Source organism: Haliotis rubra, unplaced genomic scaffold, assembly GCF_003918875.1.
Source record: "Haliotis rubra isolate DU_JTF1 unplaced genomic scaffold, ASM391887v1 Scf81, whole genome shotgun sequence".
NCBI classification, from domain to species: Eukaryota; Metazoa; Mollusca; class Gastropoda; order Lepetellida; family Haliotidae; genus Haliotis; species Haliotis rubra.
This window is the reverse complement of record NW_025767535.1, coordinates 2427241-2439593: the sequence shown is the minus strand read 5'-3', so window position 1 is coordinate 2439593 and position 12353 is coordinate 2427241. Positions and strand designations below refer to the sequence as shown.

General features: G+C 38.2%; 1 protein-coding gene across 5 annotated transcripts in view; it reads right to left on the bottom strand.

The window, feature by feature from the left end:
* LOC124261794 (SWI/SNF-related matrix-associated actin-dependent regulator of chromatin subfamily D member 1-like) overlaps nt 1-11738 on the bottom strand; it is a 55277-nt gene extending 43539 nt beyond the window's left edge. For all 5 annotated transcript variants that reach the window (XM_046696144.1, XM_046696145.1, XM_046696146.1 and 2 more), the window contains exon 1: nt 11580-11738. In XM_046696144.1, the coding sequence (XP_046552100.1) occupies nt 11580-11660 (81 nt within the window). In that variant the 5' untranslated portion in view covers nt 11661-11738. The remainder of the gene's footprint in view (nt 1-11579) is intronic.
* Between the last annotated feature and the right edge of the window lie 615 nt (nt 11739-12353).

Genomic DNA, 12353 nt, shown 5'->3' with positions numbered 1-12353 from the left:
ACATACTGTTACTAGAAACCACTGTCATAGAATAGTGGTCTCCAAGTTATGCATATTTTTTAGAGTAACCTCCCTTTGTAAACATTATTAGTTTCTGTATGTGTTCCTGCTCACAAGCTGTAGAATGTTTCTAAATGTACAGGTATGATTTATTAGTTCTTTATGATTATTGATTTGATATAATTATCGGAACATCAGTTAGGATGTATGTGAGGTTGACGACAGTTAATTAAAGTTCACACTTGTTGGAAAACTGCGTTGTTTCCACATCTTGGTCAATATACATTAAAAAAGGAGTTTTTCTGTATATGTTCCCATATAAAGCAACCCCATGTATAAGACAACCCCCCTTGTATAAAAATTCCAAATCAATGCTAATATTTATACACAGTCTATAAAACGACCCTGAACAAATCGTCAATGCATATCCATATATTTGCTAGATAAAGACATGTTTGTTTTCCTTGGGGTTTTTTTCATGCATGGTTGTGTAGTTTTCCAGCACTAGGAGCCATTTTGTGTGAACACCAAAGAAAAAGAATAAAAGAAAATCCCTTCATGGTACTGTAGTGTCAGTATTGTATAATTTGATTGCCAATTATCTTAGTTATCAGCATGATCAGCTAGCCAGGGCATTGTAACCAAGACGAGGTTTGTTACACGTTATCATATTTCTGGAATATGTATGGTATGAAGAAGGTATTTGGATACAATGGAAGATTATAGGAAGGCATTTCCTATTCTCGCGTATACGGATATTGGCTGAAAAAATAACACAAAAATTAGGTGATTCATCTTGTTGGAACTAACATCTACATATTGCCAGATCCATCAGGTGAAATTACTACTCGTGCGGTGATAAACAACAATGTCAAACAACATCATTAACGCTATTGAGTGTATCTGTCATCCTGCCAGAAAGGGCTGGAAAAAGTAATGATATGTCCAAGTTGGTATAAATTCCCCATTATTCGTGACACTGCAAGATTTTGATCACTCACAGACTTGATCCACTTCCTAGTTACCAGTCAGTGATGCGCTAAGTGTCGACGATCGGGCGATTTCGCGGTTTAACGTGAGAATAGAAACGGACCTACAAAATTAGTTCTTGGAACAGTTATTTCAAACAAAATGCTGCCTGTCAAACAACATCAGTGGCTATCTGACCTTGGTAGACATCATCAGTCGAAAAAACCTGTGAGATCATCTGCTTGGTGCATAAGTTGACCCCTCTTCAAACCCCTCTAATTTCAGGTTTTAAAAACTTGCCTACAGTACTTGTGAGAGACCCATATTATTTTCACACAGATTATCAACAACTGGATGTTGGCAGTGGTTGTCATCATTGTTTTTGTCTTCCTTCTTACCACACTCAATGACATCTACACCACATACATCAAGGGACTTCCTCCTGGCCCCTGGTCACTCCCAGTTGTCGGGGGTCTCTACATGCTCAATCCAAGGTACTGCTTATTGGGAGATTTGTTTGTTGTCTAATGTTTGTTTGTTGATTGGTGCTGCAGTCAGCAATATTACAACAATCTGATGAGGGTGTATAAATGACTGAGTCGGTAAAGGCAATCAAGTGATTGACAGCATGAGCATAGATCTACGTAATGAAATACAATAACACCAACCATGTTATAGACTGACTGACTGAGTTTAGTTTTACGCCGCTTTTAGCAATATTCCAGCAATATCACGGCCGGGGACACCAGAAATGGGCTTAACACATTGTGCCCATGTGGGGAATCGAACCCGGGTCTTCGGCGTGACGAGCCAACGCTTTAACCATTAGGCTACCCCACCACCCATGTTGTAGAAAGACACATCAAATTTGATGTCAATATGCACAATTATGTTGTATTATAGATCATGAGTATAGTTTAATCAACATTGCTTAATAAAAATCATGATCAATCATGATCAAAAGCCATGTAGGCCATTTAACATAATATTAAGGTTAATTGTGTTTTGGCGCGGTTGGGCAGCCTAATGGTTAAAGCACCCGCTCATCACGCTGAAGATCCATGTTCGATTCCCCACATGGGTACAATGTGTGAAGCCCATTTCTCACCATCCCTCGCCATGATAGTGCTGGAATATTGCTAAAAGCGGCGTAAAACCATATTCACTAACTCACTAATTGTGTTTTGCTATTGTTTTGACTTTAGGTAGCTTACGAAGGTTACATTTTACATGTATCAATAAATGTCATATCCTATATTGTTTGCAACCATTTGTGAAATTTGTCAAATGACTGACAAGAAAAGGTTTCACATCTATCATTGATTCACTCAGTTCAACTCATTTAGTAAATTGCTGAGGCAACATTTCTTGGAAAATATCACTTTAAGACATTCAAAGTTACTTATGTTTAATGAGAATAAAGGCTCAACAGTAATTATGCCAATTTTAGCAATATTCCAACATCAAAAACTGAGCCTGGGCCCCGTTTCACAAAGCTCTCGTAAGCCTAAGATCTCGTAACTTTCCTCGTAGCATTCCTACCTCCTATGCTGTAACATTGACTTATGATAGTCGTAGCGCTCGAGAGCTTTGTGAAACGGGGCCCAGAACAACAAACAGGGCCTGTAAGTATCGTGTGGCACTAGTTCCGGTACTAAGATTGTTTCCAGTTCCTTCTGCGTTCACCTACTTGCGATATGCGAGACAGGGCCCAACTTACTTCGGGTGCCAGATTTCCAGTGACAAGCCTATATTCAAGAACCAGTTCTGGTTCCAAAGTGCGCGACTGCCAAATATGATTTTATTAGACTGGACCAAGTGTAGAGCCATGCTTGGCTTTCACAGCTATTGATAGTTGTAATGGTTATTCCTGCATAGATTATTGGTTCCTTACTGTCAACAGATAACCATGAGGCCATTAGAAAAGGTACGAATTTATTTTATGAAACATTGTTTGTCGCCAGTAGAACTAAGGTCTCACGAAGTGCTGTGATCTACTTACGGGCCCTATCAAACACATTGAACAATGACCTACATAATTTCCTATCAGAAGGATATGTATGTTCTACAGTTCTATGTGCAACCAATATTAATTCTATTTGAAAATATCCAGTCAGCTGTATCAAACTTCTTTCACTACGGTTCACAGGCAGCCTCACATCAGCATGGAGAAGTTAATTCAGAAATATGGCAAGCTGTTCACAGTTCAGTTTGGTTTTCTTGGTCCAACTGTGTTCATCTGTGACCCTGACCTCCCCTATAAGGTGTATTCCCACAACTTGCCAGACCGACCTTCAATGCCTATCTTCAAGTACCTGAATGGCAGTGAGGAAGGCATTGGCTCCATCCAGTACAGCCACTGCCTCAAGCAGCTCCGAAGGATGTGCCTTCAGGCCATGAACAACATCGACTCAACATCTATACAACAACACACCAACAAAGCTTTCAAAATATTTTTTCAAAAGTAAGCAACATTTTCTATCAGTTGGTAAAAGTTCCACCTACAAGCCCTGCCAGCCATTTAAACATTCCATATAACTTCATATCAGGTAGCAGGTGAAACTTGTTTTGTCTTGTCCACCAGGTTTCAAGTTGTTTTCAATCTCCTCAAGTCGAGCCCTGTGAAACTCATGCATGGGCACAACTATCATCACGATCTTGAAGTATGGTCGCATGCTGTTACCATCAGATCAGAGGTACAGATAAGCTGAGTATCTGCGTAAATTACGCAAATATTTATGTGAAAACTCAATTCCTATTAAGTCTATGCGTACAAGTACGCTTGAATTTTTGTAAATACTCAATAAATTTGATCTTACACGCGTACACAAAAAATGTCAAATCTTGGCTTGCGTACCAGTGGATAGATACAATAACTGAGGTATACTGAGAGGTTCTATTTCAGGATATGAACTTGACAACTAGCAGTCCTTCTTATCGTTTCTCATTTTACAGATCAAATATAAATAACAAACACTAAAATTTAAAACGTTATTATATTTTTAAAATTAATGGAAAATGTCAAAATACCCAATTGAGTTTGAGTGAGATGATTACAATATATTTGGTTACTCAAAGGAAAATTTGGATACCCAATAGAGATGAACACAAGCGAGTACATAACTCAATGACCCAAAAAGTTATCTGTAGCTCTGATCAGATCCTATTAGTCATATCTTTGACATAACTGTACCTTTTCTGAATAAGAATCGCATTTCTAAAAGATAAATGATCCTCAATTGGTAATAAATTCAAATCAATACAAATCAAAGGGAAGACTATCTCATGTTATTCTATAGGTTATGACAATCAATTGCACATATGCAGGGCTGAGGAAAGCCTTGGCAAATCACTGTACAAATCACAAGTTACAATAACAGTATATGTTACACTGTAAGACTAGCAGAACAACACTATTTGTTGTCAATACAGGTTTGGGATAATAAACTTGTTCTGAAACATATATATAATATATAAGTATAACTATATATAAGCAGTGTATGAAATAAGCCCCAAACGCAGTCAGACATCAGGGCTAGCATTAAAAAATGTTACCAGCCCAAAATGAATTTAACCAGACCAGATACCAAGATTTATGAAACATCTAAATTTTTTACCAGACCATCGGGCTGGTTAGCTGTAAATTTAGGCCGTCCGCCAGAAATCTAGACCGTCTCGGGTGGTCGGACGGGCCTTATTTTATACACTGATATAAGTTGTATGCTTCTCTCGAGGGTAATATAGTCTGATGTACGCTTCTTTGTAGAAGTGTTACCTGAGCCGGTAGGCGAAGGATAACAGTAAACTAACACTACTACAAAGAGGCGTACATCAGACTGTATTACCCGAGAGAAAGAAGCATACAACATATTTATCTTTATCATGTTTATCATTGTATTTTATTTGGAAGATCACTACCGACTTTATGGCATGTAAACAAAATGGTGTCTGCCCCAGGATTTTAAAATCAGTGAAACATATTCTGTCAAGCTTAAAACTGCTATAAAAATGGTTCATTATGTTTAAGTTGAGCGTGCAAACGATTCAATGTATAAAATAGTTGAAATAAAGTAGTGAAAGTCGGTGAAATAAATGTCTACATATTGAACTTAAAAACAACTAATTGAATGGTTTTCGAACCCCCGGGCACTCGATGCGTCATATTATGTCATACTATTTTTAGTGATACAGCTTCTCGATGGAGGGTTTGGTGGTAACCGTGGCAGCAGGTTATATTTTTTCCAGTCGTTACCCTCCTGGGAGGGGTGACATGGAAACTTGTTAAAGCATCATTGACCAATGAAATTAAAGTATTTTACATGAAGGTAAGATAAATCATTGTATCATTACAGTTTGACCATGGAACATCCAGTTGATCCCAAAGTGGACATCATGAAGATGACAACAGCTCTGTTCACGTCTTACATCTACGGTCTCTCCTACAAGACTTTTGAAGACCCAGTGCTGACTCAGCTAAACTACAATCTACAAGTGATAGTTTCTGTTCTTTTCCCTGCACATCCATTCAACATCCTTCCCTGGACCATCCATATTCCTTCTATGTGGGCAAAGCAATTTATAACTGCTGTGAAGGTAGGCGACAATTGTCATGGGTGTGGTTTTACGCATCCTCAATAATCTCCAGTGTATACGTTACGATCACTCTCCACTATACCCTGGATGCATCCACGGCTTGGCCCGATAATTATATTACCTCCCTTGGCTGGCTCCTCATTCTCACAGTAGCCAATCAGCTAAGCCGTCGAGCTTGCCAGTGTCAACAAAGATAGCGGTCGCAGTCACGAAGGTTTGTTCGCAGTGACACTCATATTTTGGGGGAAATCATACAGACAAATTGACAGATCTAAAACTTTCAAAAAAATATATGAAAGAACTCCTTCTACCTCTTTCAGAGTACCTCTGCATCAATTGTGTTGCCAAGTTTAAACGGTTAGATAATTTAAGAAGTGAAAGTGGGTTGTGATTGGTTCGCTCAACTTCCCAGTGTAGACACCTGATTGGATCGGGCGTGGATGCATCCAGGGTATAGTGGAGAGTCATCATAACGTATACCCTGGAGATTATCGAGGATGGGTTTTACGCCGCTTTTACCAATATTCCAGTAATATCACACCAAAAATGGGCTTCACACATTGTAACCCTGTGGGCATGGTTGAGTGAGTGAGTGTGGGGGATTAACACTGCTTTGAATAATATGTAAGTTGCCATGACTACAGTAAACTATGGTTATAACAAATTCAAAAGAACCATTAATTTTACTTCATTTTAACAATATGCTATATGCACATTGTTAATACACAAATGTTTACCCATTTCCACATAAATTAATACCATTTCTAAGCCTACCAGACTTCTTCTCTTTCCTTTACTTCAAATTTGGCAAATTTACCCTGACATTTCTAATGTGTCTAAAGCCTAGTAAAGGTCCAGGTGATGAATCTATGTCCTACATAAGATCTTTTAGACCTGCGAAGATCCGGGTTACAATGTACCTTCAGCAACCCATGCTTGTAGCAAGAGGCGACTAATGGGATTGGGTGGCCAGGCTTGCTGACTTGGTTGACACACTTTATCGTATTCCAACTGCATAGATCGATGTTCATGTTGTTGGTCATTGGATTATCTGGTCCAGACTCGATTATTTACAGACTGTTGCCATACATCTGGAACATGTGTCAACCACGTCAGGAAGTAGGGGTGGGTATTGCAGAGAATTTTCATATTGCGATATATTGCGATGCGGAAGCACATATTGCAATATGTATTGCAAAATATTGCAAGGCTTATTTTTTTAACAAACTCTACTTATAATCGAGTTAATGCTAGATCATAAGCAAAAACACAACAAAATCACTATGATTGATTAACCGTTTATAAAAACTTTTAATCATGACAAAATAAACATGTAATTAACATTTGGCACTAATGAAACAGGGAAAAGAACAATTAAAAAAACGGAAATATCTGAAGATTTCCGAGTGTTACGAAGTTTTCCAAATGCATGTCAAAATACCAGTTTTCGATCAGCGTATCGCAATACGTATCGTTTTCATGTCTGAACCGGTAAATACCGGTAATATTGCGCAGCCCTATCAGGAAGCCTGACCACCCAATCCCATTAGCAGCCTCTATTGACAAGCATGGGCTGCTTAAGACCAATTCTAACCCGCATCTTCATGGTTAAATCTTTGTTGGAGATGGTCAAGTAAGTAAAACAAAATCGAGACCTCCAGTTCCATGTTGTTTTTGTTGTTCCAAAGCATAATATAAGTACTGTTTGTGAAGGAACGCGATGCGATGCTGCAGAGGCAGTACAGTCTCCTAGACTCTCCACAACAGTCCCACACGATTCCACTCTCAGTTCTTGGTCATATGGCTGCCATGAGACACCAGGATCCAAACAAGCCAAGCATGGAGGCAATCAAGATGTCTTGCTGGACAAAGGAAGTAGCAGGTGCAGCCAGTTACTAAAGTTACTATATTTAACTTTACAAACAATACTTAGCTACAGATGCATGAACATCGTCAAACATACTCAGTTTGGAGTTGCTTCCCTTTATTTATTGACGACAAATAACGAAAGATTCTGGATATAAAATCCATGGAACTTACAGCCAATCACATGCTTAGTATAACATCATGATTTTCCGATTCAATGATGGCCGACCTGAGCAACCATGTGCATTTGTTAAATTTGGCATTTATGATCAAACATTACTACAAATAATATGATAACAAACTACTTAAAACGGAAGTGTGAAGGAGAAAGTGGTGAGGAATCGGGGATATGGAATTATTGTCATGTTTTTGCTTATTGAAATTTCATTTAGCTTGCAGCTTCAAAAGTCAAGTTCTAACCCTGTTGGCTGAAGTATGTCATGTCACCTAAACTACATAGATCAACACTTTTGACGTCAGTCATTGGATTGTCCGGTCCAGTCTTGATTATTTACAGACCCTCATATATCTGTTATGTTGCTGAGTGTGAGTTGAAACACCCAAAACACAAACAAACATCTGGGCATGAAAATTAACAGAAACTTACAGCATCATACTCACATCTTGTACAAACAGCAAGGAAATAATTAAATACAGTTCACTGATTTCTTTTTCTGTTGCGTTCCAAGGTATGAATACAACACAAAACTCTATTCAATGGCTGATGTTGTACCTGGCCATACATCCTGATGTGCAAGACCGAGCTGTGGCTCTCATGAAATCAGTTGTTCCTATTGACAGGATGCCTACCCTAGAAGACAAGCCACTGCTTCCATACATAGGTAAAATACTCTAAATATTACTATATTTGAAATTATCTACATGGAAAGTGTACACACACAAAAATTACTGAAGCATTGACAGGTCACAGACCTGAATCTTGTGGTCAAAGGGAGATAATCGTCTTCCCTGAACAACATGATCATAATTTTTGTGTTGGCCAAATCTGAACTAACATCACAATCAGAAATATCTGCAACTCTACTGTAAAACAAAGGATTAATATCTGTGATCTGAACACAGCAGAACCTGTTCAATTGATGCAAGTCTGCACAAATGACTTTCGCCACCTTGGACCAAACAAGTGTACCATGAAATACTTCATCAGAACATATCTGTTTTTTAACTATTGGTTACTGTTTGGAGTGTAGAGGCCATAGTGATGGAAGTGCTGCGGATAGCTCCACCTATACCACTAGGAATACCCCACACCTCTCTTCAACACACGATCAACGTGGGCTCCTACACACTGCCAAAAGGTATTTCCTTTTTGTTATTGTAAACTGCCCAGAGAGCTGAAGGTTGTGGGTTTGATCCCCGACCGCGTCATACCAAAAGAAGTTAAAATATGACATTTGTTGGTCCCTGCCTGGCGCTCAGCATTAAAGGGTAAAACAAGGACTGGTTGACCCGGAGTCAATATAATGTGTCTGAGTGGGGTATTCATGCTTAACTACGGCATGGAATCTCAGTGAGCCAGCACTATAAAGCGAGCTGGGCTAGTACAAGCAGCCACATATACACACGCATGCACATCGTCATATGAACAAAATGTTCTTAAGTACAACATTAAACCCCATTTCACCTCACCTAACCTCTTGTTATTGTACAATTCCAATGATAAGCTGTCTGTGGCTTTCAGGGTTTCAGAAGCAACAAAACTCAGGATTTTCAACAGTACATATTTGGCACATGGCCATCTCCAGACTTTCATTATTATGATCATGATGATCATGAACATTGTCAAAGACAAGGAAATTACACAAAAGTAAACTGAGAACATTCCTACTGTATATACTATGTTTTTCTTCTTTGCAGGTACTATAGCATTATGCAACATTTGGCATATCCATCATGATACAAAATACTGGAAAGAACCAAATACTTTCAAGCCTGAGAGATTCATTGACAATAATGGAAAGTGTATTCCTCATCATAAACTGAAACATTTCCTGCCATTTGGGCATGGAAAAAGATCATGTGTTGGTGAAAATATTGCAAGAAATGTTCTCTTCTTGTTCACATGTGCACTATTGAAATGCACACATTTAACGATTGAAGATTGTGAGATTCCAGACATGAATGGCTTGGTGGCTCTTGGCCTTGAGCCTTTTCCACACAAACTGAATATTAGTCTACGGAAACATGTTGATTTAAATGAACTGTTTCCAGGAACCACTTCAACATGTTCATCTGACAAAAAGAAAAAATCATCAGCATGATCATGGTGATCAAATTGAACTTAACTATACTAAAGTCCCTTTCTACAATTCTAGGAGCATATAAAAACAACAACCATTTTTTCACAACACATGCTTCCATGATTATAACAAAAATGCAGTACATAATACACTGTACAGGACGCTATCCACTGATATGCTTACATACCTTTAACCAGCTGTAACCAAAAGCAGCTGGTTACTACAACAATGCACATGTTGCAAGGATACTTGCTAGTTTTGACATGTTTAAGAATATGAGGTTACAGTTTATTAAGCAGTGAAAACAGCTATATCCAACTATTTTTCTATTGAAATAATTCTCTTGTATCATTCACTTGTCATCATGGGCGCCCAGTACCTGCAGTGTACAAATAACACTGTCAGGAAAAAAACAACATGTCCTTTACAGCTTTAGTCAATTAGTGTGACACCTGTAAACACCCGGTACACACCTGATAAAGGCAAGATACACAGAACACATGGAAAGCACTCTCTTCACCTTGTTGAAGCAGTATGTGATTTTAACTTATGTCACACATTATTGACTCAAACACACAGTTGACTTCAGTTACACATGGAGCAACTTTACAAATCAGCAACACAGCTGATGAGGATGATCTTGGCCATGGGTCACATACAGGAATTGCCCTATGGGAATGAAAATGGGATTCATCTTGACTCCTCAGAATTCAAGGGAGTCATATGCATATTAATTCAAATACAAGTTGGGCTTTTTTTACTAATGTTAGAAACTAACAATTAATAATCAATCATACTCATGTCAGTATGTGATAAAACATAATATTCTTCAAATTGAAAATAAATATCATGTCAATATTTGTACATATTAATAAATTCAAGCATTACCTTAGTTTCATTTATACAATTATCAAGCTAACCTGCCATTTTATAAGCATACTTTTGTTGTAGCTCTTAGTGTGAAAGTTATGATTACAATATACAAATAAAGATGTTAATGAACAATAAATGAGGTGATCTCATACTTGTTTCATATTTTGTTTCCAAAATCATATCATGTACTCTGATGAATCGTGTTTTGGTTAGAGTTCCTTACGTACCCCCCACCTAATCTTTTGGACAAAGAAAAGATATATAATAAGTAATGAACAGTACCTTAATAAAATAGGCTGGGGGTACGTAGGGAACTCTTTCCAAGGTTTTGAGTTGTGGAGAGAAAATGGCTACAGTCCATACGCATCAAGGCAAACAGGGTGTTGGTAACTTCAGAAACTCACACTAATTTTGGGCGACATTTCATGGTCTGATGGTAAAGTTCTGATTAGATCAACTCATTAGTCTACTGCCTAGCTTAGTTCCATGCTGGTAATGTGAGTTCCATGCTGGTAATGTGAGTTCCCGCTTGAATTGTTAGGGTTTGGTCCTGACATGTGAATCTTTTTATTCTCCAAAACTTCTAAACACCCTTTAAACGCTTAAAAAAACCAAAACTATAAGCACACACTTTCACAAAACAAAACACTGTCTATTCTAAGACATAGAATGATTTTAAAAAACTGGGGTTACGGGCGGAAATCTTTCCCTAGAATAATATCAACCATCTTTCTGAAATGAGAGCAGGCACGATAGAGAAAGTATGACCATTGCCGCGAAAATAGGAAACACGTGAATAATGAACTCACGACTAGTCATGTAAAACCGGGTTCTTACACCCGAACCCAACCCCAGACATATAAGTTACGATATTAACAGACACAAAGTGAAATAACATGTATAATTCATTAAAACACATAAAGTTAGGCAGAGTATGCTACATAAATGTAATTTCCCTTTGTTTCAAGAATGTCAGCGTCTCCTCCAAATTTGGCTGTTTGGGAATAACTGGTTTACCTGGGGGTAACTAGCCTGGGTATATGGTGGTCTCATGGGTGGACCCTGCGAAGGATATCGTTGTGGTGGTGGTTGCTGCATGATGAATGGAATTATGCACAAATATAAGAATAAAACATCCACTCGTTCACCGACATAACCGGAAATGGTAAACACAAACCTTCCGGTAGGTTTTATGCAAAAGTGATCGCAATTGGGAAACGAAAAAACGATCGGCATAATGCTGCTGTATAAGTGGACTGTTTATCCAAGTTCTGGTGGCTATATATATTTTTTTAGAACTTTTATTAATAGCAAGGGAGCATTCATCCTTTCCACAACCAGCTGGCAAACAGCAAAAGCTTTCAACATAGAGCCATTGACTGAGGGAACTGCCATAGATTATACAGAAAACGTTTTTTTAACTGTAATCCATTTATCGTACACGAGTTGAGTTTAAAAAGTCAGGGATGGTGCCTCATAGGCTTTATAAGAAATAAGTGAAAGCTAAAGTCGAACGGGAGAATATCAATTTGCACTCTTTACTTTTTACAGATTCAGCAAGGTTAATTACATCGTAAAAGCAGAATTGCATTTTCCTCGTGCGTATCAACCATGTACGTATCAATTATGGCACGTATAAGCAAAGTACTAGTACTTAACTATTATTGTCCGAACTAATGAAAGTTTTTTAAATCTGAAGGATTGGTCCTCAACAACCCATATTTGTCGTAACAGGCGATTAAAGGGTCGCTGAACCGATTGATAATTGTCATCGAATCTCAGCTGCGGACA